This window comes from Mycteria americana, chromosome 6, assembly GCF_035582795.1.
Source record: "Mycteria americana isolate JAX WOST 10 ecotype Jacksonville Zoo and Gardens chromosome 6, USCA_MyAme_1.0, whole genome shotgun sequence".
In the NCBI taxonomy this organism is placed as follows: Eukaryota; Metazoa; Chordata; class Aves; order Ciconiiformes; family Ciconiidae; genus Mycteria; species Mycteria americana.
In genome coordinates this window covers 31,489,663-31,511,158 of record NC_134370.1, presented here as the reverse complement: position 1 = coordinate 31,511,158, position 21,496 = coordinate 31,489,663, and the positions used below count along the sequence as shown (strand labels likewise).

At 41.5% G+C, this 21,496-nt stretch overlaps 2 protein-coding genes across 2 annotated transcripts in view; both read right to left on the bottom strand.

The window, feature by feature from the left end:
* Window positions 1-9,660: 9,660 nt before the first annotated feature.
* C6H10orf53 (chromosome 6 C10orf53 homolog) lies at window positions 9,661-14,044 on the bottom strand. Its single transcript, XM_075506604.1, is given in 5 exon segments — window positions 9,661-9,725; window positions 11,297-11,331; window positions 11,333-11,414; window positions 12,894-12,916; window positions 13,962-14,044. Coding segments are annotated over 5 exon segments (288 nt in total).
* A 3,870-nt stretch (window positions 14,045-17,914) lies between these two features.
* Window positions 17,915-21,496, bottom strand: part of CHAT (choline O-acetyltransferase) — a 29,817-nt gene continuing 26,235 nt past the window's right edge. Inside the window, exons 13-14 of the mRNA XM_075504130.1 lie at window positions 19,878-20,015; window positions 17,915-18,184 (exon numbers count right to left, since the gene is read on the bottom strand). Of these exons, the coding sequence (XP_075360245.1) occupies window positions 17,915-18,184; window positions 19,878-20,015 (408 nt within the window). The remainder of the gene's footprint in view (window positions 18,185-19,877; window positions 20,016-21,496) is intronic.

The window sequence follows — 21,496 nt, the reverse complement described above, 5'->3', positions numbered from 1 at the left end:
CTTGTGTGTTGGTTTGGTAAATTCAGTACGGTTTAATTTTACAGGCAACTGCTCAGGTTGGCGCTGGGCCATGGGGGTCTGCCAGGGCACCTGCCAGGCTAATGAGTTACCCAGCACAGATGACTACTTAATTATGGCTGATGGGACTGGCCTCTTGGGGGGTGGCCAAGCAAATGCTGCCTGTGGTTAACTGGTTAAAGCCCAAGGTTTGGTCCTAGCTGGCCTATCTCTATCTCCTTTGCATCCCCCCCTAAATACTTCAGATACTTCACCTTGCTTTCCCCAGAAAGGAGGGCTGTGGCTGGGCCCCTGCAGTGGGTCCCTGCAGGGGCCTCTGTGGGGTATTGCTGGCCATTTCTGCTGTAGGAAGGACAAGAGTTATGGAGTTAAACTACGGTGAAGGAGGCTGAGGATGGCTGCTGGCAAAGGCTCACGAGGGAAAGGGGGCCACAGGCTCCCGGCTGCTGGCACTTTCTGTGGGCAGGTAAGAGACCTGGCTGGGGTAGGGGTGCCTCATCCTGCCCCTGGGGTGAAGGGAACACCGTCCTTTGAATTATTGTCAGAGCTTCTGAGGACTTCAAGGCCTAGAGAAAAACTCACAGCGTGGCTGGGGATTTCTGATGCAAGCCACTGGCAAAAGCTGCTCAGGGTGTAGAATTACTGCCACGTGCAGTGCAAGTGCAGTGAGGTTTGTCTGGAAAAGGTGAGGAAACCTTTGAGTGAAAGATGGTAGAGAAATGCATGTTTTGTTTAAAAAAAAAAAAAACCAAAAGCAAAAACCCCAACCAAACCCCCAACAAAACAAACCCTTTAAAAATCGCTTGTCCTTCCCTGGGTGGAGGTGTGAAGAATGACCTGCCTTTTGCCAGGCTGCAGCCATCATCCCCAGGCGAGGTCTGCTGGGAGGGACAGACACTGGGCTGCTGCTCTTCCCACGTCCTGTGGACAAGATTGCAGGTCTTGGAGCTTTGATCAGTACCTGTCATACAACCTTGCTGTGCTGATGAAAACATGGTCCATTATAGCACACCAAAAAAATCTCTGCAGATGAGGCTAATTTTGCATGTATCTTTCTGCCCTTGTTCTTGGGTAGTAAAGCTTACTGAGTAGAATAACTCCAACATGAAGCTTTAAATGGCAAAAGGCATTCAAGATTCCTGTTAGCTCTGATCAAAAAGTTTTGGGTATTTTTTTTTGTTCTCTTTGGTCATTTAGTAGTTCTGCGAAGTCCAATTATGTAGCAATAGGAGTCCTGATTTGATGGACTCTACTGATTAAAAAATGATTATTGAAAGTTCTTCTTCATGTTTATGCGGAACAAGGACAGAGATTAAGTGGGTACATTTTCTTAATCATCAGTGTAAGATATCAGGAAACAGCATGCAAACCGAACTAGAAATTCAACATACTTGCAAGAAGGAAACAGATGAATATTGCCTCTTTTTTAATTCTTGCTTTTTTTTTAAACTGTTGAAACCACTTCTGATTTTAGATACTTCTCAACTCTTATTTCAGATTGAGCTTTTCTTAATACCATTATTTAAAACGTAGCCTATTATCCAAAAGGAATAAAAGAACAAAAGGAAAAAATACTCAGGAAAAAGAATATTTTAGAGATTTATTAGCTTTGATTGAAAATGTTTCACAGAGTTCTTCGAAGTTTTCAATTATTAATAAGCGCACCAGGCGGTTCCTTTGTGATATTTAAGTGATGCAGTCATTAATGGCAAATGGAGATCTAATTTGTTTAGAGGGGAAAACAATTGTAGTCATCACTAAAGATGCTGCATGAAACACTGAACTATAATTTCTGTTGCAGAAATCTTTACTTCCTATTCAATAGTCCATAAATTCACTGATTCTCTGTGCTCCTTTGTGAGAGTAACTTTCTGCCCATGTCATACCCAGCTAGCTTTATATTCTCCTCCTCTTCAGGAGGGAGGGTGTGCTCAGACTATCACAAGTGAAGAAGCTCTGTGAAAGAGCTCAGCTTAGCTCTCAGTTATTTCCCTTGGATTGACATCAGACACCATCAGTATAATGGGTTTGTTTTAGTAATGATTTAAGTGACCGCATTTCAGTTGGCCTTGCAGTGGAATAACAGCTGTCTGCACAGGGACTTGGCTGAAGGGCGGTGATTTTTTGTGCTCTCACATATTTCTCCCTGCACCTGCGATGCTACCCAGGGTAGAGGAGAAAGTGCAGGTCAACCTTAGAAGGTGCCTGAAAACACACCCCTGGTATCCTCTGTCTGGGGCTTGGCTGTGCCATAGAGGAGAACTCGGTTCTTCTCTCTAGTCTCCCAAAATGACTTTGCTCGCATTGCAGGGTTACTTCTGCAGTGATGCCTTGGGTAGTCTTGCTGCGGCTTGCAGTAAAGCTCCCATATCTGTAGTAAGTCACTTCCACAGGAGAGGCTGTCAAGTAAATGGGGACCATCACTGTGTGCTGGCCAGGACTTTGCAAGGGTAAACCTAATTCATAAAAAGCAAAACACATCTGAAGAAAGAGTATGTTTCTCCACATTTGAGGCAAGAGTGTATTTCCCCAAATGAGTGTCTCCACTGCTGTGGATAAAATAAAGAGGATAAAATAAAATTGTCTAATACAGAACATGATAAACTGATCGCACATAATTCCCAATGACTAGAAATAAATGTTTAACAAACTGCTCCCAATAGGCTTTTTAAAGATGAAATATTTATTACTATATGTTAATTACAGGGTTTAAGCAGTACTTGAGTAATTTAAAGGGATTGGCTTCATCTTGCTTTCAAGAATTGTATGTGATTAAATCCTTCTTAGTCAGTTGTTCTTTGCGCTAGAGTGGCTTGCACAAACATATCCTTAACTAAATAGTTTGCAATGTTGATTATGTTGTATAGGATGAATAGTGGACAGTTTTCTTCATGAATTTCATGGCCCAAGCAAAATAAAATTCCATCAGAATTAATGTTTTTGCATGTGGACTGAAACACAATAGCTTTTCACAGAATCACAGAATCATATAGGTTGGAAAAGACCTTTAAGATGATCGAGTCCAACCATAAACCTAACACTGCCAAGACCACCACTACACCATGTCTCTAAGCACCTCATCCAAACGTCCTTTAAATACCTCCAGGGATGGCGACTCAACCACTTCCCTGGGCAGCCTGTTCCAATGCTTGATAACCCTCTCGGTGAAGAAAAATTTCCTAATATCCAGTCTAAACCTCCCCTGGCGCAACTTGAGGCCATTTCCTCTTGTCCTATCACTTGTTACCTGGGAGAAGAGACCGACCCCCACCTCTCTACACCCTCCTTTCAGGCAGTTGTAGAGAGCAATAAGGTCTCCCCTCACCCTCCTTTTCTCCAGGCTAAACAATCCCAGCTCCCTCAGCTGCTCCTCATCAGACTTCTGCTCCAGACCCTTCACCAGCTTCGTTGCCCTTCTCTGGACACGCTCCAGCACCTCAATGTCCCTCTTGTAGTGGGGGGCCCAAAACTGGACAGAGTATTCGAGGTGCAGCCTCACCAGTGCTGAGTACAGGGGCACGATCACTTCCCTACTCCTGCTGGCCACGCTATTTTTGATACAAGCCAGGATGCCATTGGCTTTCTTGGCCACCTGGGCACACTGCTGGCTCATATTCAGGCGGCTGTCAACAAACACCCCCAGGTCCTTCTCTGCCAGGCAGCTTTCCAGCCACTCTTCCCCAAGCCGGTAGCGTTGCATGGGGTTGTTGTGGCCCAAGTGCAGGACCTTGCACTTGGCCTTGTTAAACCTCATACAATTGACCTCGGCCCATCCATCCAGCCTGTCCTTTCAAGTCTAGAAAAATCTTATTAATATAATAAAGTTATACGTTACTTCTGGGATATTAGTCTCTGACACTAACAATCAGTTTTGAAGAAGTGCATGTATACTTTTTTTGAGGGTGCAATATATGAGAGAAATACATATACATAAAGCACACCATGTAAGTCGTCTTCTTTCCGCTGAGCAGCTTAAGATACCAAAAGAACCATAAATATTTTGCACCTTTACATCTTAAGTACTGTTTTGTGCCAGCACATTTTGCAAAAAATTACTTTGAGGAAAATTTTTGGTTTTTCAGAACTTCAAACCATTGTTGACAAAACTCTTGTCGTCTTAGAGTTGATGAAGAGCTGAAGCTTCGTGCTGCTTTGGGACTCTTCATTGCAACAACCTACTGCCTATTCAGAAGGAAAGAGAAACATAAATAAAGCAACTTAATCTCCAGTGATTCTAAACGGTTCCTAGTTACACTCTTAGGTAATTAACTTCTCCTGTGATGTGTTCATTTAATAGATACCTGGTCATATGTGACAATGTTTATTTAATGTGCTCTGCAATATTTATACCACAATACACCCTTCTCATTAAAAACCAGACATTCTTTAATTTATTTACACACACATATTCTGAAGCTCTTGCTTAGACAAAACTCTACAGGCTTCAGGAAAATATATCTGAGTATGCACGTCAGTATATGACTGCACATAAATAGCTTCTGCAGGGACTGTCAGCAAAAAAGAAATCTAGTATTTCCTTGTCTTCAGCATCACTGTTCTGATACTTACATGCATTAAAAAATTAGGGACGTGCTACATGAAGTGTGATGATTATTTCCTTTTCTTCCTTTTTTTTTTTCCTTAGGCCTTTATCACAGCCCTCAGGCGCCTCATTAGACTTATCAGTAAAATCGTATTTTTTATAGTGAACACAATATTGTGCAGCTCATGAGCTCAATAGATTTATGCAGAACTTTGTAACTTGGTGGTACCTGTCTCTGTAACAAAGCCCAAAGGGAAGTAAACGGACATCTCTGTGGCATATTCTGTTCCCCAGAATTAATTTCAAAGCCTATGACAAAGACCACTAATTTGTAGTGTTTCTGGCTATACTTCATATGACCTTGGTGGATGCCTTCCTGGGTACATTTACATATACACGTGTATGTGAGCAAATACTTATGTGCCTGAATAGTGCCTACGTGTGGGTGCAGAACAACCCTGTCTTTTTTTAAAACTGCCTTACAAAATTGATCAAAACTGAAAGTTGTAGCAAGTAAATGGCCACGTTTCAAATTCATCTTAAATTAGTAATGCATCTTGCCTCTCACTTGAATGAGCCTATACTGAGTCTTGTAAATATGTGCCTTGACAGAGCAGAATAATCCTGCACGTATTCTCTTGGGCTGTTTGCACTCATAACATGTGTGGGCATTGATAGGGAATGTTCTCAATATTTTAAACAAAAATACCTTAAAATAACCAAAAGAAATCTGGACAGTTTAAGCAACTGTTAAAAACAGAAGTATCACTTTGTTCCCTCTCTTTTAAGCTGGAAAAAAAAATTTAAAAAAAGAATTTACTGGAATAAAGCATTTCCCTGCACTAATTGTGGAATGCCATACAACTAATTGTACAGCACTTTTTACTGGAGAATTGGAAAATATTTTAGGGAACACAAGATCTCTGTGACTCAAAGCTGTTATCTCCATTTCAGCTGAAGGAGATGGAGAAGTGATGTCCTACAGACTGCAAAGCGAATCTGTCACAGACTTTCTCTTAATAGATAAAAATGATGCATGGAAGTTCTTAGTGCTGCCATGTTTAATATCATGTTACTGGATGGCCAATATGCAAAATGAACAGGAAGGAAATTTAACTATGTATAGTATCGTTGATATTTTTTATTTAAAAAACCCCAACTATTAAAATAATTCAACTTTGGTCTTCTAATGAAGTTGAAACTCTTTTCTGAGAACTGTGCTGATATCAGCTGTATATTGCTTTATTTTTCCAAGTACCTGATCAGAAGTGCACCCACGGGAAGTTGATGATTACCATCGTACAGTCACTTTAAAACAAGCAAAACATGTCTGAGAATAAATAGGATCTTTTCAACTCTTCTTGAGGATTTGCATGGAGTGATTTCCTTCTTATGCATCACTTCCATCTCCACAAAAGAGCTTCTAGGCCTTTGCAGGTTTTTTTTATCAGACCGGCCACCATAAAAGGGTGCATCTCTCCTAACAAGAGCTGTGCCACTTTTGCATTAAGCTGCTGAGAATAAGCTATTTGAAAATTAAGTGGCTGCTGTCTTTAATGATAATGTATGGGATAAATATCTACAACTCTTGTAAGGGGAAACTTCTTGTTGCAATGTATGGCTTGTGCAACCACTGGGAGTGATGGCCAAGAGCAAAATCTTCCCGTTTGCTGAGAGCGTAAAGAGCATGCAAGTAGCGTGTTGGATAATGCCAGCTTGCTCCTTTTGAAATGTGCTCCTCATATGAGGAAAAAGCTTCATCTCTTTTAATATTGTTTGCAACCAAACACCAAAAAAGTACCTAAATTAGGAGCCCAGAGATCCTACAGTCTATACTTAGTAGAGATCTGAATTGCTCTGTGGAGATGCTTCTCTCCACCAGTTACAGACCTAGCCTAGGGCAAGCCAGCTCCTAAAAGAAGTGCTTCAATAAAGTGTCTGCAATTAAATGTGACAAACTTGGTCTTTGGAGGTGCATTCTGCAAGGGGGAGTGGACTGGATACCATGCAACCATGCTGGCTGTGCAGCCTGTGCTTGGTGCAGTTGTTTTCATCTTTTTTTAATGTATCAAGTGTTGTTAATTTGTTTCTTGATAGCTAATGATTTTTTTACCCACCCACCCCCCCCCCCCCGCTTTGAAGAAATTACTGGAAAAATTGTCAGATTTTTTGGAGCCATTTGCAAAACATAACACGCGTGATAGAGCTTAATCATGTTATAAGAGATTGTTACTCTAAAAGGCAAACTATTTTAGTTATATTGTGTTATTGTGCCATTAGTACCATTTGACTGCCAGCTGTGCAGCAGTGGGGCTCCAATCAACAGGAGCCTTTGTGTGTTTTCCATTGCAAATAGTACCGAGGATAGGAGGGAGAGAGCTCTTAGCAGTACAATTTTTTCAGTGATTAAAAATACTTGAGATCCATTTCAGTGATCAGAAATGTGTATTAATGAGACAATTAGCCAAACCATAAAAGCTGCACAGCAATTTAGTTGGTGTTACTACTGGAATAATTTGCTGCTGCTGCTTTCTTCCTCCTGATTTGACTTTATCACAATAGTCTGGATGAAAGTCACTGTAGAGAAGGCTTGCAGGCTAGGTTCAGTTCTCAAATGGCCATGATTATCTGTGGGGCAGATAATCCCCTTAAAAATGAGGGAGACTTTGAGGAAAAAAGTGGTTATTTCACATATAAAAAAATCAAATGCCTTCGTCCAAGTGGCTACTACAGTGCCTTCAAATATCCAGCTGCCTGCTAGTGCCATGGCAACTAATCGCAGGTAGTGTTTGGGGGACGGGTACCAAACTGAAGGGGCTACTTCAAATTTGTATTTATTTTTCCCTTCTGTAACAAAAGCACAGTAAAGGGGCCTGAGATCTCTTTATGCATTCTAGCCAGCTATGTTCAAAATGTCTGATGGAGCTAATTTTTTATCTTGCTGGAAGATATCTCACTGTCATATTAAAAACCTTTTCTCATCTGTCTCTGGTCTTTCACAATTTGGTCATAATATTACTCTAAAGCAAAGTCAGAGCAGTTCTCAACCCATACTTGTCTTGAAGTTTGCTGCTTCGCTTTAAGACCTGAAGCCTTGTGTTCCTCAAAGCTTGTTTGTATTTAATCCAGCTAAACATGTTGATCTATTAAAGCTTAATATCTCCCTACAAAACTGCTGGCATTATAACTTGGAGGTATGTCAGAAATGCCCTCAGAGTGATGTTACAGAGGTCACTGAACACAGCAAAACTAAAACTTTTTTTAAAAAAATAAACTAGTCACACTGGTGAGTTCATCTGCCTGTAGCATTTCTATTGATGTTCACGGCATTCCAGGCTCAAGAGGTATGGGGAGTTTAGTCTTCTATTTTTGGGAGTAAATTCTGCCCAGAACTAACATTATTTAAACTAACTCAGTCTAACTAACTTGCATTTACATAAAAGGCCAATAGACAGTTTGCTGCCGGAGCAGAAAGCCGCTTGTGGTGTCCCACTGGCAAATGCAGTAGGGTGGGTTTTTTTAAAGCCCGTCTCTGTGCCCAGGGCTGCACTGGAGCTGCAGGCTGGACTGGGTTGTGGTGCAGGACAGCCTGCTTAGTAGTTACAGGTCAGGGTCACAGCGAGATGTGAACTAACTCACTGCTGTCCAGGACAGAACTAGAGCGGGGCAGATGCTGAAACCCCAGTCTGCTCTCTGTGTGAATGTCTGCTGCAGAAAGTGCCTTCATTATCTCTGCCAAACTTAATTGTATTGATCTTCTCAAAGTCTGAATGTTTTCACTTTCTAATCTTGTTATATCAGAGTGTAGAAAGCAAAAACGTTTCAGTCTTCTAAAGGGACAATATAGTTTCTGCTTTGCTCGACTTTAACTAGAGTATTTTTTTCTTACTAAAGAATATTGTTTTAATACCTCTGTCATCTATAGGTCATTGGTAAGGGGACTGTATTTGAGCATAGTGATAGTGTTATTTTGATAACACTTTCCGTGTTGGATCAGTATCACCATAAATGTGGTTTGGTTATTTGTAACTACAGCTATCTCCCTGCAGGTTACAGCTGATAGGAGATACTGAGTGGAATATAGGAATAGGAACAGGAATATTATATATAGGAATATATATAGGAATATATATAATATTATATGTAGGAATATATATAGGAATTATATATAGGAATAGGGATAGGAATTCTTTGTCTTTGGTTTTATGCTGGGCAGCCTGTCTCTCCTGCAGCCGCACGAGAAACTGCAGCTTTGCTGCCTAGCGCTCCTGAGCCTCAACAAATGCTGTGTGTCTTTGTTCACACCACTCCGTTAGGATTCAAAGACTAACCACTTCTTTCGTAACTAATTATGGGCCAAAGTGAAAATTGCTCAGGGTACCAGCATTCCAGCATATGATTATTTGCAAACTGCTGAATTTACCTGAGTCAGAAGTGTTTTTAAAATGAAGTTGAGGTTGAGAATATATGTTGACAAATCAGAAGCAAAAAAGAAGCTGCATACTCTAGTTATTGGGGGGGAAAAATAGAGAGCGAAAGGCAGAATTGCTTTTGAGATACCTGGAATATCAGTTGTGGTAACACCCAGTCAGCTTTAATCCTGTCCTTATGGCTATGCCAACTTCTTTCTCTCTGTACCTTGGACTTTGTCTAATGATGCACGACTGTTCTCTGGGACATCTCATGTGGCCAAGAGAAGAGCAGAACTAGCACATCTGTATGTATGGGTTAATCATCAGCTATGAATAACTTTGAAATTATTATCATTGACATAGCAAACTTTCTAAAAGTTGAAAGAATGAAAGATATCCAGGAGTTTCATTCTTCTTTAATTAAAATCAAATTATTAGAACTACATGCAAGTCACAGTTCTACATGAATTTGTAATATTCAGCGTGGTAACATATGACTGGTTCTGGAAAAGGCGGTATATTCTTATTTGGTTGACACATGGGTGTAACGAGTAAGATTATGTAGAGCTTCATTAAGAGACCTAGAAGTGTAAAGAACCACCTGTATCCTGACATTTCGAATACCTTTGTAATGCAAGTAAATTGCCTGACAGAAAACCAAGGTAAAAGGGAATGTGTCCCTGTAAATCAGTAGGCATTTAACACTGCTTTTCTGGCTTCTTCACAAAGTGGATCCAACTTGCCATCACCTCCTAAAGGAGAAAAACACAATTTACGAAGTATATGCAAGTAAATTTATTCTTATTTTATATTTCTACTTCTTATCCTAGCATGTATATTCCTTTGCATTCTCCCTAACAGCACTTGAACTCAGCTTGGCTCTACCCTGGTTAGCTGTATAATCTGAGCTTGATTCAGCTTTGGCCTGGAGTTGAAGCAGAGCAAAAAGTGAATGCAGCAGTGCAGGTGGTTCAGCAGACTGCAGCATGGCCTATTAGCCAGTACTTCACTGTCCTGCGTAGGTCTAGGATTGGGACAAAAAAAGATGTGTCTTCTTGGAAGAAATTTCCAACTGGAACCTCCCAGTTCCTGGCCTGTCTGCCTTCCTTGCGGGAAGATAAAACCAACCAAGCTGTGGTGCTGGAAATGCCATTATCCTTGGTCAGTTTTCTGCTTTTGCTCCACAACTCCTGTCCCCAGCCCTAGAGAGGCTGTTGAAAAGTCGGGAAGTGAGAAGCAGTGGCTTTCAGCCTTTCTCTGGAAGCCACATGCACAGGAGATGAGGAAACTTGAGCCTTGAACTCCTTGTCTCACCTGCAGCAAAAAATGATTAAAAAAATTACTCTCTGTGAGGCACTGAAATGGTATTATCTATGTTTTGCTGGGGAGGTGTTGCAGTTTAACCCCAGCCAGCAACTAAGCACCACGCAGCCGCTCGCTCACTCCCCCCCGGTGGGATGGGGGCGAGAATCAGAAGAGCAAAAGTGAGAAACCTCGTGGGTTGAGATAAAGACAGTTTAATAGGGAAAGCAAAAGCCACGCACACAAGCAAAGCAAAACAAGGAATTCATTCACTGCTTCCCATGGGCAGGCAGGTGTTCAGCCATCTCCAGGAAAGCAGGGCTCCGTCACGCGTAACGGTTACTTGGGAAGACAAACGCCATCACTCCAAATGTCCCCCCCTTTCTTCTTCTTTCCTGAGCTTTCTATACTGAACATGACGTCATATGGTATGGAATAGCCCTTTGGTCAGTTGGGGTCAGCTGTCCCAGCCATGTCCCCTCCCAGCTTCTTGTGCACCTGGCAGAGCATGGGAAGTTGAAAAGTCCTTGATTTAGTATAAGCACTACTTAGCAACAACTAAAACATCCCTCTGTTATCAACACTGTTTTCAGCACAGATCCAAAACATGGCCCCATACTAGCTACTATGAAGAAAATTAACCCTATCCCTGCCAAAACCAGGAGGGGAAGACAAAAAACCTAAAGAAACTAAGGCCCAAGCAAAGAAAAATATTTGCTATTTTGAAAGCAAATGGATGTCCTAATACCTCTGTGGACTGAAACCTAGCAGGTTTTCTTGTGATTGTGTGCTGGTACACGTAGGAAGGCCCTAAACAGTGCTCTCCCAAGCATGGCCCTAACTCCCAGACCATCCTCTCTTCCTGACTGTGCTCCTTCAAACTGCCTCAAATACAAAGGAGTGCAGAGCTTAAAAGTGTTAATGTTAACAGAACCTGGACTGTTTATGCCTTAGGAAGCGCTCATTTCAAAGTGTAAGTGCTTTCAGCAAGAGACTGCAATGAATAAAACTCTGTACTTGCCAAAATCCAGGCCATTGATGTTGCAGCGAAATAGTTTCCCCGTTGACTACCAGCTCTATAGCATTCCAGTCCAGTATCTCTTCCAGAATAAGTTGATGTCCATCTGCCTGCAGGACAACTGGAAAAGGGGCAAATAAGCAGTGGCCAGTACTGTATTTGCTTGGTTTATTGTGAATTCCAAGTATATCTAAGTTTCAGCACTTACGAGGGCAAGGAACAAAAAACAGTGTTAATGTAGTTAAGTGCTGTACAAAACTCCCCACAAATCCTATCAGCTTTAATCTCTGGCTTCGCTATTATTACATTAATGGATCTCCTTTGAATGAAGCCTCCACCCTCTGTCATTTCTAGTTCTAGCAGTAAAAGGCAAGAAATTCATTATGTACTTGTATTTGCTATTAACTGGCACAGCAGCTGTAAGAAATGCAATGCATTTATTTGCAAGTACCATGGAATAAGACTAAATTCAAAAGAAATCTCCAATAAACATTAAGATGGTGCTATAGAACAGCTGGAACATAAAGTGAACAACCTTGATAACCCAATTGTTCATTGATGCATAATTCATTTCACATAATTCAATTCCTCAGGACATTAAAGACTTGAGATTTTGTGAAGCTGAGAATCAAACCAGAAGGGACAAAATCCTCTCTCGACCCACATACTTGGTTAGATGAATTAGGTGCTTTTTGGGTTTATTACGGTATATTGTATAGTGGTATTGCAAATTATTCAGAACTGGGGAAATAAGAGAACTGGCTGATAATGCAATTCTAGCAACACAGAAATGCTACGTGCTTCTGCTGGGCCCCCCTAGATTTATTTTTTTTTAAATTCATCTTATTCTATTGACTTCTGTTACAAGGCAGAAGCAGATTCCTATATAGTCAAACATTCAGGGTCTTGCCTTTCCAGGTTTTTATCAGCTATGCGTTAAGGCCGAGACAGCATACTGACCAATACACATAAGTTATTTTGGCAGGCAGAAGTACCGCTTTCTCTACCCCAGTTCCACTGCAGCTGTATGACTTGCAAGGGCCGGTGTTTCTCAAACATTTAACCTAACTGTGCCCACCTGTGACAGCTGTTTGCAGCATTTTAGTTCAGCTCATTGAAAAACTACAGAAAGTGGCTGAGGAAAGGAGTCTGGTTCATAAAGCAGCATGCTTTCAGCTTCTGCTGCTGTTTTGCCATCCTCATCAGACAGTTCTCCCTGCTTTCTAGGAAACTTTAATGGCAACATCTGACAATTCATATTTATAAAATGGATGAGAGATGACTTCTCTGTACTGTTGGCTCTAAATTAAAAAAAACCCACGTACTAGTTTCCCTAGGTTGAGGCCTGGTCGCTCTCGGTCCGTGTCAGGTGCATTGCAATGATCTAGCAACCCCAGTAAGAGAATTTGAGTGAGTTGCCAGTAGCCTTTATATTGCATTAACTCATGCTCTTTGTAAGTTTCCAGTGTCAAACATATACTGATTTGTCCGATCCTGAGTTTATCTTTCTTTTTTGTTCCACCTAGGTGACCTAAAGCGTTTATAATCATAAAATTTGACTTATGTGAATACGTTAGAGAACACATACAATTTGACTTACCTTGCAACTTCAGATGGATTTTGCTAGGCAGAAATTTTTATTATGTATCCTCTTACAGATGGAAAGCATTAGAATGGAGAAAAACTGTTGCTCATTCCCTAATAAACAGAATTCATGATGAATCAGAAGAAAACAGCTACACCTTCTTCTGTGGGTGTCACTGCAACTGTAGGTATGGATAGTAAACTTCTGCAGTCCTAGCCAACTCCGTTGATACCCTGAGGCACGGCTCCTGTTGGATCTGTAGTGAGGCCGTCTCAAGCCCCGCAGCAATGCTCTGAGGGGCACAGCCCGGGCAGCTCCTCACACACGGCTCCGGCTGGAGCCCGGCTGCGGGTGCTGGAACGCGGCGGGAGCTCTGCTCCCAAACTGGGCACCACTGGTCCCAAACTGGGCCCCACTGCCCCCAGCGCCTGGGATACCTGTCACCTCCCTTATTTAATTGCTGGGAGTTATAGGTGAGCGGCAAGCAACAAAAGTTGCTTTGTACTCCCAAGTACTTTAATTTATAATTTGAATTTGAGCTTAAACATTTTCATCTTTATGAGTTTATTTCAGACTGTGTTTTTAATGAGGTTTGTGTAATTGGAAAAGAAAAATATATACACAGTGTAATACAAGCTTATCTCAGCAAACATAGAAGATGGGAGTGTTTGTGCTTTCTGAGGCATATTTCAGGCGTATTTCTGAGGCAGCTCTGTCCTTTGTCACACACATAAAGCAACTGCTAGAGCCTCCTTTGCAGCCTGCGAGCCGTGCAGCTCCGAGACCCTCAGTGCAGCATCACCACAGAGAAACCGCAGGAAAAGGCGCCTGCTGGGCCTCCGCGCAGCGCTGGGCCCTGTCCCAGCTGCCTTCGCCTGCCGCACCTCCCCTCCTTCAGGGGGAAAGCAGAGCGCGGCTCCGGCTGGAAAGCAGCCGGGCGGTCGCGGCGGTGGGGCCCGTTTTTAGCCGGCCGCGCTGCGGGGTCCCAGTCGCGGGACGGGCGGTGTCGCCCCGAGGCACGGGGGGCTTGGGGCTCCGGCTGGTGCTGCCGAGTGAGCCGGCTGCTGCGGGCCCCCCCCGCACCTCGCAGGCCCTGCGGGCGGGAGGCGCCGGGCGCGGCTGCGGGCCGGCCCGTGCCGCGCGGCGACCAGCGCGCCCCGCGCCATGGCGCCCGGCCTGGCGGCGCGCGCGCCGCGCCCGTTGGGAGCCGTTGGGAGCCGTTAGCGGTGCTGTCCCGCCGCCCCTCCCGTCAGCGGCCGGCGCGGGCTCGTAGCGCCGCGGCGCAGGGGGGTGGCGGAGGGGCGGCGGTGGCGGGGCGAGGTGGGCTTGCGGGGGCAGGGAGCTGCCTGGCACAAAAAGGCGACAAGCTCTTTCCTCTGGTAGTTTTTATTTGCGGTGCGGAACTCCGTCTTTAAATAAGCTGAATCCGTGGTACCAGCGTACGCTTCAGGTCGTATATATTAATATAGACAGATAAATATACTTCAGTAGAGCACAAAACAAAACGGAAACAAAACGTGCTATAAATACACATTTACATTTGTCATAAATCTATAATATTTTATAAAAATAAAAGTATCACCAAAATATTTCTATGTCTTCTGCAACTCACATGCCAGAAGAAGTTCAGCTGTGTTGTCACAACCATGTCCTGCTTAATTACAGATCGCACAGGGGCTTTGACAGAACTCGGAGAGTGAGGTCAGGTTCTTACACCCTTAAACCACCACAGTTTTGATTTGTTCACTGTGAATATAGGACTTCACGAAAATTGGCTTTTTAATTTCTACATCCCGGTACTGCGTGTGTGTGGGTGTACACCTACAGAGAGAGTGAAACAATTACCTTCTTAAAATTCTCTTGGAGGGGGTTTGTATGTCCCAGGTCCCACCAAGAGGTCTCATTACATTAACGTAACAAGACAATGATTTAATGACACATAGTCTGTCAATCAAGATGTTCTCCCTTTTTATAATGAACAATCTATTCCATAGTTTTCTGGTTGGAAACGTTTTAAAAGCTTCACATTTGATTTCCATAAGTGCACATGCACAGACTGTGTATTTTTAAACTTCAGAACTTCATTTGTGTAATACAAATAATTTTAAATAAGAACCTAAGAAAACAACCTATTTCCTGAAATCCTTAAATGATGCAGCTGCAGCATGGGATCATGCCACATGGGTGTAGGGGATTCTGTTAACTGAGAAGAAGCACAGTCCCTGAGGAAGCTCCTGCTGGCAAACCAAGAAGTTTGTGAATTTTATCCATCTGTAATTTAATCAGGACTCTCCAAGTTCAACATACCTGAGCCGAGTCTGACGTTTCTTGAACAAAGTCAGGTACTTTGCAGATACTACTTTTAGCATGGGTGATGGCTAGGGTTCAGCACATATGCAGATGCCTTCCTCTGGAGGGACTGAGCTCACTGAAGCTGCTCATTTCAGCTATTCAGGCTGAATACTAAAACCAGTTCAGTAGCTATCTAAGATACAAGTATGGAATGGTTAGCTAAATAAACAGGAAGTATGGGTGGTCACTGGTTTCTTCCTCAAGTAAAAATATGGTGTCAGTATTTTCCACCACCAGTATTTTCCAGTGTTGGGGAATCCAAAACACCTGTTACAGCAGCTGTAGATAAGTAAGGGGCTTTTAAGGATAAATTGGTATAAAATTTCAGGTGTGGTTGTAGTTTCTGCCTGCATTCTCAGTGACTGTGTGTTGAGTACAGCGTCTGAGCTGCTGTTAAAATACTAGCCAAAAAAGTAAAATGAAAACACAGGTAATATTTGCAAATAAACATCAGTACCTATGGAACTAGGAATACAAAATAAAATTACATATTTCATTAGAAGAAAATCAATAAATAATCAAATAACTATTCACAGCATTTTTATACACTTAAAATATGGTTATAATTTTAAACATAAAATTCTATGAAAAAAATCTTGAGATTGTAGTGCTACATTTATGTTAAAAATGTGGAAGGCCTTTGTAGTGACAATGAGACAGAACAATGCAAAATTACTGGGAATGTTTCAAAGTAATTTTCATAATTATAGTATAGGAACTATTTAAAGTCACGTTTTGAACAGTATATTCATTAAGTGAACATTTGGTTTGACTAACAGTTTTCTTGATTTTATTTTTTTAAAATTTTTTTTACGTTTTAACTTTGGGGCAGCTTTTATGCCATAATATTATTTATATAATCTAAAAATAGATTTCATCTTTGGTTTGAACCACAGCTCATGGAGTACTGACACATACATATTTGTAAATGAATGCATTAACTTTAAAAAAATGAGCCCAGCTCCCAATCACTGTAAATTAACATAGTTGATTTGCTCCAACATAGCTGACTTGCCCCAATTGATTATCAGGCCCGCTGTGCTTTCATGTATGGGGCTCTGGATAGCCTTTATCCAGCAGACTGCTTAACTGCATGTATGCAACTCCAAAGAGGCAGTAAAATAAAATAAGCATGGACGTATGTAATCTACTGAGTTGGTATCTGGAGTTCTTAGACAGAAACGTATCTGTGCCTCTAGTTTATTGTAATAAATCTGTTCTCCTGCTTTTAGGCTTGAGAGTGCTTATGTATGTGATTGTTCAGTCTACAAAGGAAGAAAAAACGTCTCCACTTCTCCACAGGCAAGTAAGCAGGCCCTGGCCAGGCTTCCGAGTGTGGTCCAGCTTGCCTAGCAAGGGATCTGCACTGGAGTTAGTAAGTGTCTTTAGTCAGTGAGTAAGTTGTATTCTAACAATGATGACTCAACACCTCTAAGCAAGGCAACATATTTCAGCTTGAGAGAAGGTAAATGAAAATATCAGTCCTTGGAAGGATTTGCAGGGAATGAAAGAGGTAAAGAGAAACCCCTCAGGATAACACTCACAGAATATGGGAATTACCAGATACTATATTATTTTCCCAATTCAATTTACTGTATATTGCAGACTATGATACCCTACATCTACTATTAAAAAATATAAAATATAAATCACTCCCAAGTGGGATGATGCAAAGCTGATATGAGTACCAGTACTCTTAAACTGGTATTTATAGCTCTAGCTTGGAGACTTCCTTATATTGCAAATTCTCTCTTCATTCTAGATATTTATTGCTCTTTGATTTTGTGTGGTTGCATACACTCTCCTGCTAGTCACAGTGACTAAATCCATTCCTGTGCAAACAAAAAAGGTCTTAAGTAGGATTGAATTGCACTTATTCTTTGTGCTTTGCCTCTCTGTCAGACTGGATTTTGCTCACTGATAGAAAGAAATAATTAAGTCAATCCATTACGGACAAAATTCTCCCAGTTCTCTGTGATGGATGTTATCTCCAATCTGCTTTCAGAATGGGGCTGTGCTTGAGGCCAGTGCAAACCAGAATGAAGGCTAGATTATTTCTGCAGCATTTTTGATTTGGGGGAATGTGTAAACACTAGTGTAATCTTTCTAAACTCTGTTTGTGGAAATACACAGCGGCCACTCTTAAAAATAATCTGCTTTTCTTATGTAGGAAATACCATGGTGGTTTTAAATACTCTTCATGCAAATTTGCAAGATTTAATGGCATCAGCCTATTATTTACAATGTTACTCTCAACATTCCCAATAGGGGAAATTTCTTTTTTTCTTTACATGCAAATCTTGCAGGAATAGATGTGAATATTTTATAACTACTTGCAGGAAATATTAATTAATTGGTATGCCTTAGTATTTAATTTATGTCATATACAATCTTACTCATTTTTTTAGGTGATAAAATGGCATAAGTTAATTATGGTTAGAAACAGTAGTACAACACATACTTGTCTTACTTCCTCCTCCATTTCAGCCAGTGAGACCAAACCTTTTTTGCTGACTCTCAAGCAAGAAGTGGTAGATCTAGTACTTGCAGGGTTTTAAATGTTGGCAACAAGTAAAACAAATGACATTTTGTTTCTACACTATTACTAGCACTATCTTGCCTTTGAACAACTATGTCATTGTTTCTTCATAAGGTGAATTCAGGAGAATAATTCCCACAGCGTCTTAGAGTTTGCGGTCACTCTGCAGCTGTGTGGTTGCTTCTTGTTTAGCAAGTGGCTTTGCCATAGCAGAGTTGCATTTGCTGCACAGAGCTCTCATTTCTAGGAGACTTTCTTCCACAGCTTTTACAAACATGTCTGAGGAGGTTTCTTTACAGTCTTTAAAGCTTGAGATGCAGAATAATATATGCTCTGGCTGAGGGTTATAACATGCCCCATAACCATTGGGCACCACAGGCCCATAGCAGCAGAACATTTCCGTAGTAGTTGGAACCTGGTTGCAGGGAGAAGGTAAGGAGTGATCTCTGATTAATCAGGGCAACTGAAAACAGCTGGTTAGGAATGAGGAAAAAGATAAACAAATGCTGGAAATGTGGTGAATCCCCCTTGTAGAATATCACTTCCTTCAGAAGTCCCGACCTGGAGCTGACACTTGGAAGGTAAAAGCTGATCTCAGTATAGAATTTGGTTGCTCTGTTTGCTTGCCAGCATTTGGAAACTGGTACCATTTGAAGTGGATATAATGCATTTCTTTGCTCGCTATAAGCTTTGTTACTGATAGATAGGGAATTTTCAAGGCTGTATGTAAATTCTGATACATAAAATTATGATACATAAAGCTTCTCTAAGGTTTTTAATTTCTTAAGGTTATCTTAAGGTTATGTTAAACTTGTAATGTGATGACTGTAATCAATTACAGAAAGTAGTATTGTCCATTTCTAATAATCACTTATAATTGTGATGCTGTATAGAAACATATTTTAATGTATCTAGGTGCTACATTTCTATGACACCTCGGTTTAATCATGGCATAATATAGGAGTGAAACACTTTCTACTGCAGAAAATAAAAGATGTGTTAGAAATCTATATGTTTCAGACTTTGTGTACATGGGCCTTCACAAATGACATTTGGCTTTTTAATGGTGTAGAACAAACCATTAGTCCTGCTAATAGAGCCATAGAATTGTCAGATAAATTTGCTGTGCAACCGCCGAAGGCCATAAAGCTATTCAGAAGCACTCTTTGCTCATGGATAGTTTCTTGGAGAATTTATGTAGTAATATGTTGGTTACATTCACTCATGTCTGAAAGCCTACAAACATTATGACGATCAAATTACTTATTAAGGTTTTATGCTGTAGTATGATATTACGAGTCTCTTTTGTTGCATAGTTCCAATCTGTGCAGTTGGGTTAGTGTTTCAGTAAATGAATTCCTACATACATTTCTTCTTTCATTAGGACTGCTGCTACATGCAATGAAACATTTAATTTTTAGACTGTATGCTATAAAGATGTTTCCTTATTCAGAACATTAAATGTAGGAAGTGTTGACTCTTAGAGTGTCTTAGTATAGTTGCAAATAACTGTAAATCCGTAAATGTCTGTACATGTCTAGAATGTCTCTAAATCCAAGATGCATGCCTCTACAGGTTGGTCTTACACTGAATAACTGAAGGTGCTCGAAGATTTCAAGCACAGCTACTTTTAAGTGCAAAATTTCCTCATGGCTCTTGGCTTTTGTTTCTCAGAGTGGCAGCCTGTCTTGCTTGTGGCTGTACTGTCACTGGAGTAAAGAATTCCCACTAGAGCTGTCACCTTAGGGGAAGGAGGACAAGAAAGAGAACAGGAAGATATGTAGTTTGGAAAGTGAGGAAACACTGAACCCTCATGCAAATTTTACTGAGTTTGTTTGTGTGCACTTCCAGAATTTCCAGGAAGGGCTTTGGGATGTTGCAAGGGAAGTGATAACTTCAGTCAGTATTTATTGTGCTGATTTTGTGGAATGAACCAAAACTGGATTAAAAACCTGGAGAATTTTGCAGACTTCTTGATGGTACCAGCTTTTTTTTTTTTTTTTTTTTTTTTTTTTAATAATGTCGTTCTCACTGTGAGCTACAAGGTCTGGCAGAATGCAAATGAATTAGCCTTTGCTTAGCAAGACCAGTGAACAGGAGAAACTCACCTGGCTGGTTGAGAGAATGAATCGATTGCTTGTCAAATATGTCTCATCCGTAAATATCTCTGGCAGTTCCTTGCAGTGTTCCCGTGCCACCTCTCTGAGCCCTAGCAGATGATTGTCTATTGCCATTCCAGTAATAGCCTGTGTACAACATGATAAGACACCAGCATTTAACTGAGTATGGAGACATTTTCTTGGCTGTTACTGCCTTTTTTCTGGTCAGAGTTGATGAACTGGGTTTGAGTGATGTCATGCCCGTAATGTTCAGATATTACTCTGAGTATGTACTTTGCTGATGATCAGTAACTAGAAATTCATATGGTGCTCTGAAGTTGTAAAAATTAGGAAGGAGATGGTCTTGAGATGTATTATGTGCTGATGTTATCTGGCATTCTGAGTGTTCATCATGTCTCAGAGCTGAATATCATGGGCTGGGCTTCCAAAGCTGCTGAGGGGAGCAGATGGGACACCAGAAATCTCTAACTGTGTTTTGGAATTTCCTGTGCATCACTTGGATTATATTTTAAGAGAGGAGGCTCCAGAACACCTCCAAATTGGAACAAATTAATCTTTCGTTGCCTTGCTGCCTGCATCTCACTCTGGCAGGTAAAGTGTGTGTCATTTCGTAGAATTTAGATCCAAAGATCTGATAGATGTCTGCAACAGATTTAAGTGATCACAGAACAACAGATAGATTTGCCAGTGATCTATCACAGATCTACTAGCATACCCTACCACTTGAGAAGACTGGGGTTAGAGACACAGATGCATTCTCAATTTAATTTACTGCCCCAATATCCCAATTCCCTCCCCCACTCCCTGTGCTGGCTTCATTGCAGAGCTGGATTATCTCGGGGGTAGCCCTTACTTTAGCCCTCACTCTAATGAGGCAATTGAAAACAGTAAGTGAGGACAGCATAGTTGGATGGTACCATAGTCCAGGTACCATGAGTCTAGAATCAAATTAAACAGGGTTTAATAAAGGAGAATGATGTGCTTGACAAGCAAGAGACCTAGAGCAGTCTACTTGCCATCCTGCTTGCCCATGTCTCTGCTCATTATCATCCCCACTGCAGAACCAGCCATGCTTGCCCCCAAACCCTGCTCCCGAATGTCCCCAATTTCCTCTCCTGTCTCATAGTTACAGGTGAGGCAATTGGCAGCATGTGCAGTGGCTGAACGTTAGCAGCAGGGGCACGCTGGTGGCCAGCTAGCCAGCTCACAAGAACTACTGCCAAGCCTGCAGTAAGTCTTTCTGCCGTGAGCTTGCAATGCTTGGGTCTCTCCGCTCTATCCAGCTACCTAATGCTATAGACTTAAGGAATTTACTAGCTTTAAGATCTTTGCCCTGCTAGCAAATGTGATTGAAGATGGCTGACAGGATTGAAAGTCAGTAGTGGGAGATGGGTAGACAGGATAGTTAGAGAGTTTTGTTTCTTTAGGAAACCAAATCAAAATTTGTTCCAATCAGGCAGGAATTGCCTCAGATTAAAATGTGCATTTAAAATCCTTCAGTCTAGGTTTATTCTAGCTGGTGAGAGCATTGATTATGAGGACTGAGCTGTAGCTCATCCCTGGTAACAGGCTGAAGTCATGTGGGAAGGGAATGCTGAACAAGGCAC